Source organism: Betta splendens, chromosome 10, assembly GCF_900634795.4.
Source record: "Betta splendens chromosome 10, fBetSpl5.4, whole genome shotgun sequence".
In the NCBI taxonomy this organism is placed as follows: domain Eukaryota; kingdom Metazoa; phylum Chordata; class Actinopteri; order Anabantiformes; family Osphronemidae; genus Betta; species Betta splendens.
The window spans coordinates 10312271-10328300 of record NC_040890.2 but is presented as its reverse complement, the minus strand read 5'-3'; the positions used below and the strand labels follow the sequence as shown (position 1 = coordinate 10328300).

Genomic DNA, 16030 nt, shown 5'->3' with positions numbered 1-16030 from the left:
GTTTGGTCTCAAAGGGAGAGATGGAATAAAATACAGGTATATTGGTTGAGGACAATTGCTGGGTCTCACTATTTGCAGACGATGCATTTTTATACTTTGTCGAATCTGTAAATGCATTTTTATTATAGTGATGTGTTAAGCTGCTATTTTTGCTTTTGTTACTTTTGTCATCAGGGTCCTCCTAACTACCCCACATATTCAAGCCTGCTCAGTAATCAGATTCTCACCGTCAAGGTTGGTCTCTCTAAGCTGCTTCGTCCTCCCGGCCCTCGTCTGTCCCGCTGCTCATCTGTCACTATACCTGCAGACAGAGCAGCAACGCTCTCCTCCTTAGCTTTCCCTTTTGGCTCAGACGCTGGAGTCCGATCCGGTTTTTCCTGCAGAAGCTGTTTCCTTGCTTCAACATTTCTAATTTTCTTCTACCTTCTTCTCTTTTTTTTCATCTGTCTTTCTTCTGATCCTTGCTGTGCCACTTGCGTCTCAGATGGTCTTTCCTCATTATGATCACGGTTTTCTGTCTGGAGAGCAGTCCAGCAGCTTTCAGAGGCGCATTCTGAAGGTAGACCACAACTAAGGCATGTGCGCTTTTAATACTTTAACCAACCTTTTAATTAACCACGCTTCTCCCTTTAGTTTGATTTCATGTTTGAACATATTCTTGTAGTCTCCTTGCATGTGTTGGCTTGTTCAGTGTTCTTAAGATGAATTATTTTGTGAAAATATTTGTCTTCAAATTTTATAGCAACCAAAACCAAAAGAAAACATCTTGAAGGCTGAACCACACACATTTTAGAACGACTCAGGAAACGTGTGCTTTTTATTAGATGTAATTGAAGATCTTGGTCGGTGACAGTTAAATTCGAGGCTTAGCTTAATAGAAACGTAACGATTATCAGTACTAAGAGGAGGTTTTAGGCTTTAGTAATGCCATTTTCATCAAAGGGCTTGCTACACCAAATGTCATGCCGCATAAAAGCAAACCATATTGCACCACATGGCTGCAGAGATGAGAGGGTGCGAAGGAAGTGTCGCCATGTGACAGTAGAGAAAACACTTTTAGCGGTGAGCAGGACCTTCAGGCCATGCTTTCTGTTGAGCATAAACACCAGCGTGGACATGTTCAGAAGGAGACATGTTCCCAATTAGATACAAACCCAGTGATGAAAGGCCTTGTAATATTAGGTGACAGTTTGGTAGTTGTTTCATAAGCCATAAATAGAAAAGAAACGCAGATCATTTAACAGAACCTCATTCTCAATTACTTTTCCGCACATTAGGGCTAGAACCTTTGCAAGTAAGACAGTTGAGTATTCAGCAGCTATGTATAAATAAGCTGCTGTTCATCACAATAACTTGAATGTTAATTAATGTTGAGTTTGCAGTGTTCAGGAATTGTTGTTTGAATATTTTTTGGTGTATATGCCACTATATTGTGTTGTTGTTTTTTATTTTATCAGGGTGATCAGGGCCAGGCTGGACCTGCTGGGCCTCCCGGTCCCCCAGGTCCTCCTGGACCACGAGGACCCCCTGGGAACACGGGCAAGGATGGGCCCCGAGGCCCTGCTGGAGAGCCGGTACGGAAATCAAACGTCTAAACAAAACCGAGCACCCATGCACACCCACGCTATTCACTGTTGTTGCTACACCACTCCTCCATCCTTCAGTCATTTTTTCCTCACCCTCTTACCCAAAGACCACAGAGAATGCGGTGCTGTTAAACACCTCAGTCATCGGGAGCAGTATTACTTCAATCGTGTGGAGCTCCCTGGATTGAACCACACAGTGTGGCGGATCGCAAATTGCAAAGTTTCTGTGTGAATGGTCTCTATGAGCATCGATACACATGTATCAGTGGGATAGGGTCTGTGTGGTAAATTACAGTAAACCCATATTCTCATTCTTCCGAGTTTGCCAGTGAGCTGTGGTTTACCTAAAATATCCCAGAATAGCAACTCTACTCCTGGCCTCATCTGTTTTGTGTAATAGTGCGGCCACAAACTTCTCCAACACGCCCCCATTTTCCCACCAATGGTGTCACCATGCACCAATGAAACAGATATGGCTCTGCAGGGAGTTCATGGGCAGTTTGCTGACCTCACCAAACAATAGTAGGTCTCCTCATCTGAAGCAGTTTAGGTTTCTCAAAATTTACTTTGTTCTTTTTAGAGTTTAGTTCGTATGAAGTGGTAGCTTCAAGCTGTGGTTATAGGTTGAAGGAGAGAGGAGACTGGGAAGGTAATTTTTGTTTATCCAAGTCAAGGAATTAATGATCTGTTACCATCAACTGAAGCTGAACAACAAAGAGAGTCAAGTGAAAAATGCTGCTTTCAGCGTGGATGAATTGAGACAAGCAGACTAAAAACAGACGGTCCAAACGAAGGGGCCTGTCCTGTAACCTAGTCGATTGCAAATGTACTCTCCAAGCTGATTAAAGGCATCACAAAACCCAAAACAGCAAAACAAAGCAGCGTGACTCTAGAGCGGCTACATGTTGTGGGCAGATGTCTGAGTGTAGGGAGGGCAGAGCAGGAGAAAGTGTGCTTTAGACGTGAAGAAAAGCAGTGAAGCAATGACACTAACAGAGCTGTAGGTAGTTTATGTGTAATGCATGACTGCATGAAACTACTGCTGTCTACAGGTTATATAATAAGATGTAATAATATCAGCAATTATATAATAATATAATTCCCATGGGATTTATTTCAACATATTATATGTCATTTCAGGAGATTAAATAAAAGAAATTATGTGTAATTTATTAAATTTAACTGAAATTAAATAACTCCTCATCTACATTTTTCTGCACTAAGCATAAAAGAGTTTAAAGAAATGATTTATTACAGTAATTTGTTTCACACCGCCAATGAGGAAAGATCAAACCATGCGGAGGGAGATAGGGAGAAAAAGAACAGAAATGAACAGGCACCACGCCGGCTGAGAGGAGATCGGGACGACAGCTGGCGTGTTAAGAACATCATTGTTGATAATAAAGACAGAGAAGAGGTGAATAACCTCTGATTTATATCGTTAATTTTTACAGCACTTTGAGTAATCAAGTAAACACAGCTGCTTCATCATCATTATCATCATCATTAATTATCAAAGGGATGAAGAGTTTTCTTGGTGTTTTAATGTTGGTGATCAGGGCTGTTCATCAGATGAGCCACAGTCACTCCTCAGATCTAATGATTGGACCAGAAACGTTAACGGTTCACCTCACGTTTGCACGTTCACCGAACCATTTAAAAACATCTACATTAATTATGCCTCTCCACTTGTTTATTCTAGAGTTAGGCTTTTAATTGATTTCCGTGAGTTTTCTGGTGCTGAATGAGTTTGTGGACAAGGTCATGCGTTGTCAAACGCTGACATCTAGTGGTCGATGTTATTTTTCATTGCTTGTGCTTAAGATCATAACTAGGTTTTCTCCTCTGTCCTCCTCAGGGTTTTCCAGGCCGCGATGGCGTTGAGGTATGTTCAGTTTCGTTCAAGTACCATTTTAGCATAATTTTACTGTCTTGTTTATGAAAGTCTGTGGTTATGAGTGGTCATTTGTGGATATTTTGTGGATTTATATTTGATGTAATCAATGTGTTATTTCTGTCTCAGGGACCACAGGGAATGTCTGGGAAGCCGGTAAGATGATTTGTAGATAATCAGCCTTGATTCAGCCCAATAGTAGTCATTTATCCCTTAAGCACACCAGTAGTCTTGCACACATACTGCTGTTTAATAAGGAAGGATGTAACATGACTGGAATTTTCTGAAATGAAAGGGAGAAGATGGCGAGCCTGGCCATCCAGGGCCTCAGGGTCCTCCAGGAGAAAAGGTATCAAGCTCTACTCAGCGGTCATGAGGTCTCACAACTACATTTTAAATATTCATATTTTCATGCACTGACTGTTTATGCCTGTGTAATGAAAAAGGGTGAACCAGGAATGGGGGTAAAGGGAGAGAGAGGCACAGATGGGCTTCCTGGATTAAAGGTATGGGACTTCGACCACAGCCATTAATAATGTACATGTAATAATTAGCAGTTCTGTAATGTCTGAAACTGCATGTGTGCATCATACAGGGGGACAAAGGGGAAATTGGGGAGCAAGGACCACAGGGGCCAGTGGTAGGTGTATTACTTACACTTAACTTCTGTAAGCAGTCATTATAGTTAGCAGTTCCAACATATTTTATTGTTTTTTGTTTTAGGGTTATCCTGGTGAAAAAGGTGCCACAGGTACCTCAGACATCATCGACTTCAATGGCAAACTTCTGGATGCATTTCAGGTGGGTGACGGTACAGTCGAGACAAGACCAGGTTTTATTGATACAGTCTGAGGTTAGGAGTCGGACAAATGCTGAGGCCAGTAACGGCTGCTTTGCCCGAAACACATCTGGATCTTGTCTTTTTGAAAACTAAATATGTCGCCATTTCTTCCTGACAGGCCATCAGCACCATCAGTGTCTCGGTAATCTGTTGCTGCTGCATGGTTTTGGGTGATATGATCAGTAACTAACACGCGTAACAATGCACAGACTCACAGAGAGTTGCATAAAGTCCTACTTAATCCCACCTGCTCAGACAGTGGATCTGTGTTTCTGTAGACGCCTTCTATCCAGGACTAGACTTCAGATGTATTGGATGTCACTACAGTGGCCACATCTAAAGTGCACCACTGAATATGGGAGCCTACCGAAGCTCTCCTGTGTATTCATGTGGGATTAAACCTGAGCAAATAAAATGCAGCTGGGTTGTTCTGCCAGTTAGCATGTAGCTACGGGAGCATGTGTAGAATCAACGGTCTTTGTTGTGACTTTGTTGTTTTTGGGCTATGACTTCAACGTGCTTGTCTGTTTTTTGTATGTATTTGACCCAGTTGTTGCCCAAGCATGCATTGCAGAGGCCTGGAGGAGACACTCTCACAGCTGCCTGGTCTTGGGTTCATGGTCCCCTCTGCATATAAAACTCCACCATGTAACTCGCTACTTGCTAATCACAGATGGTTATCGCTAGAGCTGAGTGTGTATTTGATTAAGAACCACTACCGCCTCCTGGGGCTCTAAAATGGGCTTGAGCGTGCAACACGTCGGGCGAGAAAAGAGAGAGCTGATCGAAATACAAGGCTCAGATCTTATCAGAAGCCTCACGCTGAGTCAGGTCTCCACTTGACTCATATGTATGGAGCAAGAAAAACTGCTCAGCCACCTAACGTGTGTTATGATCATTTTACATGTTTGTGGGGAAAAGTGCATTGGTTTCATCTGTGGTGGTTTTTTAGTTGATGATAAATTTATAAATAAATAAAGCAGTGGTTGTTTGTCACCACCACTCGTCGACAGATAGTTGTGTACTCCACGTCACTTTTTAAAGATGGGAGATCTTAAATTTTTGTAAACATGTTAGTAAATATCTGTTGTTTACTAAGACTTTAACTGAAGGCAAATCAAAAGTTGGAAAACAAGAGAGAATCAGTACGTCCACCTCTGGGAGCCAGCACGGTTTGCTCTTTATTACCTCAAGATGACTGAAGTCAGCTTCAGAGCAAATAATAACAAGTGTGACTTAAGGGACCTGCCACTGCTCAGCCAGCACGCGATGAGTCCACGTTGTTCTGCATCAATCATAAGCGTTGCAAAAAGTCTTTGTCCAACAGCATCATGAAAAATCGTTTCAACCCGTAGTCAGGACTGTTTTCCAAAGTCTGTAAAATCAAATTGCTTCAAGTCGGGTGTGATTTGCAAGCAGCGAACCCAAAGAAGCCTCGGCTTTGTTGTTGTCAGGCCAACATTGTGAAACCCATCAGCTTTGTACTGTTGGTTCTGGTTCAGGGCTGATGGTGAAATTCTGTGATTTCCCTTTGTTTTTATAGTATGGTGGTAAAATAGAAAGCAAACAGCTACATGTTGGTTGGAGCATGAACTGCAGCTGTAAACACTTCATATTGACAATTAATCACTCTACTATTTATATGTAAGTGCAATAACTCGTAACAATCGCAGAAAATGATGGTGGTGTCATTTACAGTATAGGAAGCTGTTTGTTTTTCAGAGCAGAACAATATAGGGTAAATCCTCCCTTTATTATACACACAAACAGGAGAATGCTAATGTTGCTGTGCATCTCCCGGTTGTGCAATTTATCTACTGTTTTCCAGGCAAGTCATAATATCTACCTATTTTGGAGGACACAGAATTGTCTCTCCAGCTTGTTTCCTACGCCCCCAGCTGGATAAAACCTGTTACTAAGTCTCTAAAGGTTCTGTTCATTAAATAAAATGTGCTGGATATAAAGTTAATTCCTCTCCCTCTGTCTCTCTCCAGGGTCCACCTGGGCCACCTGGACCCCTAGGACCTCCAGGGGAAAAGGTAAGGCTTGAAAGAAAACCAAATATGCTGATCCTAATTTAGTCCACTGTCAAAGCCTGTCAGTGATATTTATGCCTTCCTCCAGGGTGAGATGGGTTTACCTGGACCAGCAGGAGTCGATGGAGAAAAGGTACAGGCTGATATCATCATCTGGCTTTACTTTATGTTTTGGTCTGCAAATCATGTTTCCCTTTTCCTCCCTTTCTTATTATCTTAATGTCTTCTTAATGAGGATTTCTCTTGCTTGTTCACCTCCAGGGACCCAAAGGTGACATGGGTGCGACAGGACCATCAGGCGACAGAGGGGAGAAGGGAGAGATGGGACTCTCTGGGCCTTCTGTGAGTAGTGAGAGGAAAGATGATCGATATACAAACAGCAAAAGCTAAAACCGGTAACGGATGATCTCACTCTGTGTAATCTAGGGTATGGACGGACAGAAAGGAGACAAAGGCGACTGCAGACTGGACGACAACCTGGTCAGTGCCTGGCATACTGTATGTAGGATCTATATATGCAAAACCACTGTATCTGTCCTTTACACAACAAACTGCCCCAATTTAAGGCTTCAGTTAAGCTTTGCCAATTTCAACTTCCTGCTCCCTTCCTTAATTTGTCATTTTCACACTGCTCAGGTTCAAATGATTTCCCAACCGGGTCCACCTGGCCCACCTGGCCCACCAGGAGTTCCTGGGTCTCCTGGATCCATGGTGAGTACATTCAGTTTGAAATATTCTTCTCTGATGTGGGTTTGATTCTTTTTACACATTTTTGTCAAATGATCATGCCACTTCTTTTGTTTCAGGGGCTTCACGGGATGCCTGGCCCTAAGGTAAAGCTCCATATGCCTGAGGCTGCCTGTTTACAGCAGAGACCATGACTTGGTGTTTAGTCCTCATTGTTCCTGTGTTTTAATGCAGGGTGAGCCTGGTTTCGGAGTAAAAGGAGAGAAGGGAGAAGATGGTGCTCCTGGACCGAGGGTAAGAAACACTGGGCCTTGACTGTTATAATAACCTATTAGATATGTGGATGTGCTACTGATGGTACTGATTACAATACACTGTTCAACAGGGGCTGGACGGCCACCAGGGTCCTACTGGACCTGCAGGGTTAGTAGGTCTGCCAGGAGCAAAGGGAGAAAAGGTAAGAACGTGAACACCTCTGTCAATATATTTCCATTACTTGAGTGCGTCTTGTGTAGAGCTTTGATTTAAATGTGTTATTGTGTGTTCACAGGGCAGACCAGGGGAGCCTGGATTAGATGTGAGTTTCTCAGGGATAAAAGAAAATGACATTTCAGACATCCAGTCCAGAGTGACTTCTTACCTGATTGTGCTTCTATACCCAGGGTTTCCCCGGACTGATGGGAGATAAAGGTGACAGAGGGGAAAGAGGAGAGAAGGTGGGTACACAACACAGAAAGAAACAAAGCACACAAACAAATAATGATTTAGTTTGTGCATATTACTGACTATTAATTACTTAAAGGCAACATACGGCTTTTGTCAATCTGTGATCTGTGATCTTGGATGTTTGTATATGGAGGGATTGTTATATAGAGAACTGAATGATGCAGTAATAACAATGCTATAATTTGTAACAGACCAATAAGGTGTGATGAGTGTGTGTCTTTTTGTGTCTAGGGTGACAGGGGAACGATGGGGAAGCGAGGCCTCAAGGGACAGAAGGGAGAGCAGGGTCCTCCAGGCCTGGACCAGCCTTGTCCTGTGGTATGCCTCACACACATACTGTACTGGTCGTCCTTTTACCTTTGACTCAATGAGTATTTCCCTGATTTCTGCTCTGTCATTTTCTTTACTTTTCTTTGAGTTCCTTCCTCTGTGATGTGAATGTCTAACTGGCTCTTGCTGACAGGGTTGTGATGAGACTAAAGGTCATTCTGTGGAGACAGGGCTCCCTTCCTTTGCGCCTCCTCCTCTTCCTCCTTCGGGCCCTGAGGCCCCCTGTCCTGTGGTACGGTATCTCTGTTTCCTCTCTCAGCTATTTTCTATTCAAACACCTTTCCTTTACTTTCATTTTCTTTTTCTTTCATTTATCTCAAAGTCTGGCATGTTCTGCCAGTTATCAGTTTATAATTCATGTAGGTGGAGCTATGAGAGCTCATTTAATTATAAGAATATACAAACCATGCAGATTCCCTGTGATTATACTCATCTAATCATGTTTTCTGGCTCTTTCCTTTGTCTGCCTGTACCTGCAGGGACAGGATGGGCTGCCCATACCAGGCTGCTGGCACAAGGTGAGCGCAAATGTTTATGGTCAACTAATTACATCTAAAGCATTTGATTATGACATTATTATTATTAATAACATATTGACTCTGATTTAATACAGGGGCATTTTGTAAGTATGTCACAGTGTGTGACAGTGTAATTTAAATTGTTGAATACATGAAGTTAGTAGTTATTTGCAGAGGTGGAAAGTATCTAAGTACATTTTGCACACTGCATTTTTTTCAATAACTCAATAAGGATTTGACTTAGATAAATTAGTTTCTTGGTGAATAACTGAACCAAAATAAAGAATGTGGTGTGTAACTTTGTGTACTTATGCCACCTCTGCCCATTTTCTAATGTTAACACCAACAATCTTTGCATTTATGAGTTGACCTTCTACTAATAATCATCCCGCTGGTTCTTTTTTTGCAGTGATGACTAATCTGCAGCATGGGATCTGTACATATTCATATGGTATATTTTGCAACTGAATACTACGACAAACCACCCAGTCCCCCCCCCCCTTTTTTTTTAAATAAGAACATTTTATATAATATATTGAAAATTTGAAACAAAGACATTTTTGAGTCGACAGTATTGTGGATTTTTTGAAACTAGAGATCTGGCGTGGTGAAGAGTGCGGCTGTGTTTTGAAGATAGGAACCTGAACTGCCTTACTTTGAAGCACAGAGGAGCATTCGAGTGCCTACTAACACTAACGAAGTCAGTGCTGCTGCTCTGCGTGACCGTGAACGCTGTGTGGGAATGATGGTGTGCTCACCCGCTGAGTCTCACAGGCGGACGGGCGCTTGGATGCACAGACAGACGTCTTGGCAAATGGGAAAGTTTGGATCAGTGCTCTTCTCTCTGTTTCCTGAAAGGAGAACATGACAAGGCAGAAACTCAAACGCAAGCGTCTCTCTCAGCCTTGAAGGCGCCTGAGGCCTGATGGAGAAAGGACGCGTTGACCAGAGGCGAGCGCAACCCGAGGAGCAACCTGGCCTTTATGAAGCAAAGCAAGTCATGTGACGCCTCAGTGTCATACTGAACACTCAGATCCTCTGTCACGGGGGCAACGGAGAACACTGTGTTTCCACTTTCACCTAAGGCAGGAAGAATAATTTGTGGCTGCTGATGTTACGCAACAGCCTGATACCAGTCGAAGTTATTTGGAAGTCACTGACGTCACTGGCACATAAGGAAGGATTTACTGCGCGGATAAACAGAAAATGTTATGATGATCTCTTGTATAGTTCTTTTGTTAAGGTGTTTAACTAATGAAATGCATGATCATAACAAGGCTCAGCATTGTTTAGTATCCCGACAGCTGTGCTCGCTCACTGAAACCTCAAAGACATAAATTCGTCGCTAACAGTCTTTCCAGCTGAACAAGCCACTCACAGTCAATGAGAGACCCTGCATTTGTTTTTATTCTGCTATATTCTTACCTAATTATGTCCAGTATCATTTTGCATTCCTGTGCATTGACACGTTTTTGGAATAATTCAAGGCCAGATTTGAAGGAACCATTTACAGTATTTGAACTATGGGGCTGATCAGCCCCCGACATTAGACTAGTTGCGTTTGAACTGCATTAACAATCAGAGTGACTGATCATTACTTCTCATGTGTGAAATGCTGTTGCCAGTTTCTCTGGGTTGCAGTGTAATTTCTTGCTTCTGACTAAACTGTGTTTGTTTGATAGTGAACCGACTAAAGGACTAACAGACAGACAGAAATGAAGCAAACACAAGCGTCTTTTAAGTCAAATCAAGTATTAAACATTTTGTGTGTGTTTTTTTAGTTATCGCAATCATTTTTATCTGTGTTTGTCAGTCTTTGTAATGCAGTTCTCTCAGATGGAGCACGTTCTTGGTGGTAAAAAAAAAACTTTGCATTTTAATGCAAATAATAGTTGCATCAGAAATGTAGAAAAGAGGATTAAATTGATTGTTAATGTTTTCACTGACTGAAAATGAATGATCTGATGATGTTACATTTTCTCAGACGACATCTGCATATACTGCATTGATATTTGTGTGACTTTTTGAGTTCTTCCAATGACAATATACGCATTCAGGTTGATAAAAAGATATGACAGCCTTTTTTTGGTTAACTGAAACATAAACATTCAGAATGTTTTGTCAAATGATTATCATCAGCCACCATCAACTTCCAGACTACTAATAGTGTTAGTGTTGGCATCGCTTGATGCTCAAAGCAACAGGCAGCTCCTTAATGGAGATTTAGAACAAAAGTGAATAAGTGGTCTTTGTCGGTAAGATAAACTTGCCTAAAGGTCACTGCAGTAAGAAGTAAACCATGTCAACAAATCAGTGCATTAGTACTGATGACCTCACTCTTAAATATATGACCTGGTATTTTTCAGTAGTGGTGATGGTGAGGACATACAGTGTCTGTGCAGCAGTACTTCGGTAGCAGCTGATGATACTCAACTATGGACACTTTTATTTTTGAGATCTTTTTACATTGTACCTGCAAAGCACCACTTTTGATTTATTGACATTAATGGGATGAAGTGAATGTGATCAACTTGTCTGAAGCATTTTGTAGACATGATCAATAGATCACCCACCTATTCCTCCTATACATTCTGTATGAACCCAAAGGTACTCTGATAGGTTTCTAGGTTTACTGAAGCCTATAGTAGAGTTGCATATCACCGTATACAGCTTATTGTTTTACAATGGTATGTTAAAAGCATAATAGTTTCATTACCAACCAAGCAGATCTTGGTATTATTACTAGAAACTGATGGTTATCTGTCACTTAACATCATTGTATGTCCTTTTATTTCTTTTGCGGAGTCTATCAGTTTAAGTTTAGACTTAATGCAGTCAGTAAATAGCACAGTGGCTGAGCGCAGAACCGTGTGGAGATTTAGAAAGTCATGTATTGCAGTATTACAGTAGTAGTGCAGTAGTTTGACTTTCTGAGGATGTTTTTTTGGTTGTAAAGGAATTAAGCTATTTTTGTAATTACTTAAGTATGTATAACGTGAAATCTGGTGAACTAAACATGTAGACCTAAATAAACGCTCCAGTTTTATGGTTTTGTGTACTAAAATTATTGTGGATCATGCATTTAATTGAAACTAAATCAAGTGATATTGTATTATACAGTATAATAAACATTTTACATAGCATTATTAACTTCCTGCAGAAAACTATAAAAAACAAAAATACTGCAGAAACATTCACATCTTGTCCTTCACATGATTTTGAGAGGCGTATCAGTAATTTCAGTGCGGCTACGAATAGGTTTTAAAGTTGCTTTGGACCATCTTGACTTAATTGTGTTTACAAAAAGAAATACTAGTGTTCTGCTCATTAAGCATGTGAATTGTGAACTTCATATTATAAATTTATCAGACATTTTCATAAACCAGTTTCATGTGTCCTCTATTGTTACAGCTCAATGAGCTCATAGTTTCTAACACAATTAGCTGAAGTTAAAACATGAGTCCCGGAGCCCAGGCAAATAAAATTAATGTCTGCTTGAACTGTTTACAGCAACGCTGAATTCCATGTTTTCAATTTTAAATGATATTTAGTTTTGATCTCTTTTAGTTTTGATCATGTATTTGAGACTTAGTGTTTGTGACTATGAAATAGCTTACACATGTGTCACAGTCATGACCATAGTGCATGCATCATCGTTATGATTGAATAGAGGAAAATATATAACAACATATATTATTCTATAATAAATTACATTTAGCTATATTGCACTTTGTAGGAATACTTCAGGATGATTTCAGATTATTTAAACAAATATGTTGTGATGAAATCGCTCTCATCTGAACCTAATGGAGAATTCAAGGTCTGCCAGTAAATCATTTCAGTGTGAAAAAGAAAGACAAAAAGAAAAGAAGGAAACTGAAATGAAGACATCTAAACAAAACTCAGCGATCCAGTGGTCAGTTTGTATATTGTGAGTATTGTGCGTAATCTGTTTGTTTGTTTTTGTTTTCTATACAACTCAAGGATTAGGGACTAAGAACAAAACAACAACAACAAAATATGCCCAAAGCTTGATTTAGTGTCAATCTCTCTTTTTGTGAATGTAAAATTTCGTAATAAACAATCAATCAGAAATCACATTCAACAGGTTTGTGAGGAAGAAGTGTCATTCAGGAGTTGTAAAGGCAGAAACGCCATATGACGCAGTTTAATTTACAGATATTTAAATAATATCTTTAAATATATAAATATCTCAACGCGTTGCTGGAGGCAGAAACGCGTATTCAGAACGACGAGATCAAAAACTGCTCTACACTTGAATAAGCGTTTAGTAGCGCAGTCCACATTTCCCAGAATGCTCCGCGGCGTGTTCACCCCTCTTAGCTTTTGCATCCGGGTCTGAGCTTCCTTTTCCTCTGTGCCCAGATGCGATGAGGATCTAGGTTTTTCCGGACCTCTGAAAAATCTGAATCCATCCTTGTAAAAGGTAGCACCGATTGTCGCCAAAATGACCGAGCAGATGACAGTGAGGGGGACCCTCAAGGGGCACAGTGGATGGGTCACCCAGATCGCCACTACACCCCAGTATCCCGACATGATTCTGTCGGCGTCCCGAGGTGAGGCTCCCCCGCCGGCACAGCCAACATGGCTAGGATAGCACAAGTCAGCTGGCTGGTCTGCCGCTGAAACGTAGGATTAAAGGCGACGCTATTGTAAGACGCATGTTAAGCTGTATATTCAACCACGAAAGCAATGTGTAGAGTTTTCGCATTATATTGACTGCAGCTGTTGAGTTAGACCCAGCTAGCTAGCTAGCTAGCTAGCTAACCAACCGTGTAGCGTCATCTGTGCAATGACACACAAGTGTCGAGTTCGCAACAGTCAACTGTACAGTCTTTGTAGAGAGGCTAGCGGGCACCCAAGGTGGACCGGGCACTAGAGGTATGCATTAAAAAGACCCCCTGTTTGTTTTTCAGACAAGTCTATCATCATGTGGAAGCTGACCCGTGATGAAACGAACTATGGCATCCCCCAGCGCTCGTTGAAGGGCCACTCTCACTTCGTAAGTGATGTTGTCATCTCCTCTGATGGACAGTTTGCCCTGTCTGGTGCCTGGGACGGGACCCTCCGCCTGTGGGACCTCACCACGTAAGGGCATTTCACTTCAGTAGTGACCGGGTCTAGGTGGAAGTTTGCTTCCTGTGTTAGACTGAAAGATCATGTGTCAGTTTTAATGGCGCTGCAGATAAAAGTACAGTAGTAAAATGATTGATTTGCCTGCAGGGCATAGACGATGCATGCAGTTTGAGCACTCGCTTGCAATAAACACTTCACAATGGTTCTCATGTCTACTGTTTTCACTGTTATTTGAAAATTGCTCTCAAAGTTTATAGTAATGACAGGTTTATAAAATCAGGTCACTCAAAGTGTTATTTAATGTAGAAGTATTACAGTAATGGCTTAGCCAGCATTTATTAGAAGTTTAAGATTTTGTAACGGAAATTCTCATTGTCTCTGCTCGGCTTCACTGGTTTTGCTCACCTTAAATGACTGGTGTGATGTTCCTCCTCAGTGGTCTCACCACTCGCCAGTTTGTTGGACACACCAAGGACGTTTTGAGTGTGGCATTCTCTGCTGACAACCGCCAGATTGTGTCTGGCTCCCGGGACAAGACTATCAAGCTGTGGAACACACTTGGAGTCTGCAAGTACACGATCCAGGTTAGCTGCCACCTCATGTTTGTGAACTCTATGCTGCTGTTTTGCCATACTTGAGATACTGACATCTTCTGGCTGTCCTTCTGCAGGATGAAGGCCATTCTGAGTGGGTGTCCTGTGTGCGGTTCTCTCCCAACAGCAGCAACCCCATTATTGTCTCCTGTGGTTGGGACAAGATGGTCAAGGTTTGTTTCTGAACTTAATTTCAGCTCTTTGCCTTCTGCATCCTACAACTGTGACTTATGTCATGAAAACCAAGTTCTTGTTTGCCCGATGATTACTAAATTGCATGTATTACCTGACATTGGTGATGATAAATTTCAATTTATGAGGGCTAAACCATCATATCTTTTATATCATGGTGGCTTTATGTCAAAAAGTTTAATGTAGATTTGATCTTCTTGGTTCTCAGGTGTGGAACTTGGCCAATTGCAAGCTGAAGACCAACCACATTGGCCACACTGGCTACCTGAACACCGTGACGGTCTCTCCAGATGGCTCTCTTTGTGCTTCTGGTGGAAAGGTACAGCCTAATCTTTTATTCCAGAGTGTCAGTACAGTGAGTTTGCAGGTTCTAACAGTGATGGAAACTTAAAATGCATCTGTTTTAACGGTGATGATAAAAGAGGCTGTTTCTGAGTGGTACCTGCACTTTCATTAGTACTATGAATTTGTCATGTTTAACAACCACCTAATTGGTAGCGAATGCCATCAGTATATTGAATCTGCTAATAAGGTTTAGAAATATAATTGACTCTTTGTTTTCTGCTTTCAGGACGGCCAGGCCATGCTGTGGGACCTGAATGAGGGCAAGCACCTGTACACCCTGGACAGTGGTGATGTCATCAATGCTCTTTGCTTCAGTCCCAATCGTTACTGGCTGTGCGCTGCCACTGGCCCCAGCATCAAGATCTGGGTAAGAACTTCGTCCTGAATGCATCATGGCTATGACAATAAAAAGTGATAATTTAAAGGGCACTGATGGAATTTTGATCTGTATTATTTGATGATAAAGAGGCTGTTTCTGAGCCCTAGAGCAGTTGGTTCATTATAAAATTGTTATTGATACGTAAGTGCACATGCTGATTAAGTCTATCTTTTCACAAAGGATCTGGAGGGCAAGATCATTGTGGATGAGCTGAGACAGGAAGTGATCAGCACAAACAGCAAGGCTGAACCCCCACAGTGTACTTCCCTGGCATGGTCTGCTGATGGACAGGTATAACATGCTTAAATTTGTAGGGCATTTAGTACAGATACCAGTTGTTGAGTAGTTGGTTCTGGTGTTTTACCCCCAGTGATTATACTTATTCACTTAATCCTCTGATTTCTACTGCTGACACTCCTGCAAATATGAGGGGCACTACAACCACTTATTTTAATGTTGAACAAACTGAAGGAATGGGGAAATTGAGTAATTTGCATATGTCTTCTCTTTACAGACCTTGTTTGCGGGCTACACCGATAACCTGATCAGAGTGTGGCAGGTCACCATTGGAACTCGATAAGAACGTTTCGTTGAAGCAACTTTGAATAAAAGACTGTTTGAAAAGAACAAAGTGTGTTTTTATAGCTTTATGTGCACTTTAGATGCTTTTGTCATTAAATCGCAATGGCACTTGCTATTCTTTGACCATTTAATTCATATAAACATAGTTTTAAAGTAAGTGACTGGGCATGACTGGTAGCCTAGTATCCCTAGTCTCTGCAGCAATGATTTTATGTATTTTAACA

General features: G+C 41.4%; 2 protein-coding genes and 1 long non-coding RNA gene across 3 annotated transcripts in view; 2 read left to right on the top strand and 1 right to left on the bottom strand.

The window, feature by feature from the left end:
* Positions 1-11668, top strand: part of col23a1a (collagen type XXIII alpha 1 chain a) — an 82417-nt gene extending 70749 nt beyond the window's left edge. Inside the window, exons 10-32 of the mRNA XM_029164885.3 lie at positions 485-559; positions 1458-1574; positions 3445-3471; positions 3610-3636; positions 3776-3829; positions 3927-3986; positions 4076-4120; positions 4204-4281; positions 4440-4463; positions 6316-6360; positions 6446-6490; positions 6619-6699; positions 6784-6837; positions 6994-7068; positions 7164-7190; positions 7279-7338; positions 7430-7501; positions 7595-7621; positions 7707-7760; positions 8002-8088; positions 8234-8332; positions 8580-8618; positions 9477-11668. Coding sequence (XP_029020718.1) covers positions 485-559; positions 1458-1574; positions 3445-3471; positions 3610-3636; positions 3776-3829; positions 3927-3986; positions 4076-4120; positions 4204-4281; positions 4440-4463; positions 6316-6360; positions 6446-6490; positions 6619-6699; positions 6784-6837; positions 6994-7068; positions 7164-7190; positions 7279-7338; positions 7430-7501; positions 7595-7621; positions 7707-7760; positions 8002-8088; positions 8234-8332; positions 8580-8618; positions 9477-9527 — 1323 coding nt within the window. The 3' untranslated portion in view covers positions 9528-11668. The remainder of the gene's footprint in view (positions 1-484; positions 560-1457; positions 1575-3444; positions 3472-3609; positions 3637-3775; positions 3830-3926; positions 3987-4075; positions 4121-4203; positions 4282-4439; positions 4464-6315; positions 6361-6445; positions 6491-6618; positions 6700-6783; positions 6838-6993; positions 7069-7163; positions 7191-7278; positions 7339-7429; positions 7502-7594; positions 7622-7706; positions 7761-8001; positions 8089-8233; positions 8333-8579; positions 8619-9476) is intronic.
* A 1312-nt stretch (positions 11669-12980) lies between these two features.
* Positions 12981-15855, top strand: rack1 (receptor for activated C kinase 1). Its single transcript, XM_029165846.3, has 8 exons — positions 12981-13195; positions 13556-13727; positions 14152-14299; positions 14386-14481; positions 14709-14819; positions 15072-15212; positions 15405-15515; positions 15739-15855. Exons 1-8 carry the CDS (start codon positions 13087-13089, stop codon positions 15802-15804), a joined length of 954 nt encoding a protein of 317 aa, XP_029021679.1. The 5' UTR covers positions 12981-13086; the 3' UTR covers positions 15805-15855.
* On the bottom strand, positions 12988-14248 carry LOC121202529 (uncharacterized). The gene is made up of 2 exons (XR_005898211.2): positions 14121-14248; positions 12988-13788 (listed from the first exon to the last, which is right to left on the bottom strand). It is a non-coding gene; the product is annotated as an uncharacterized LOC121202529 (long non-coding RNA).
* Positions 15856-16030: the final 175 nt, after the last annotated feature.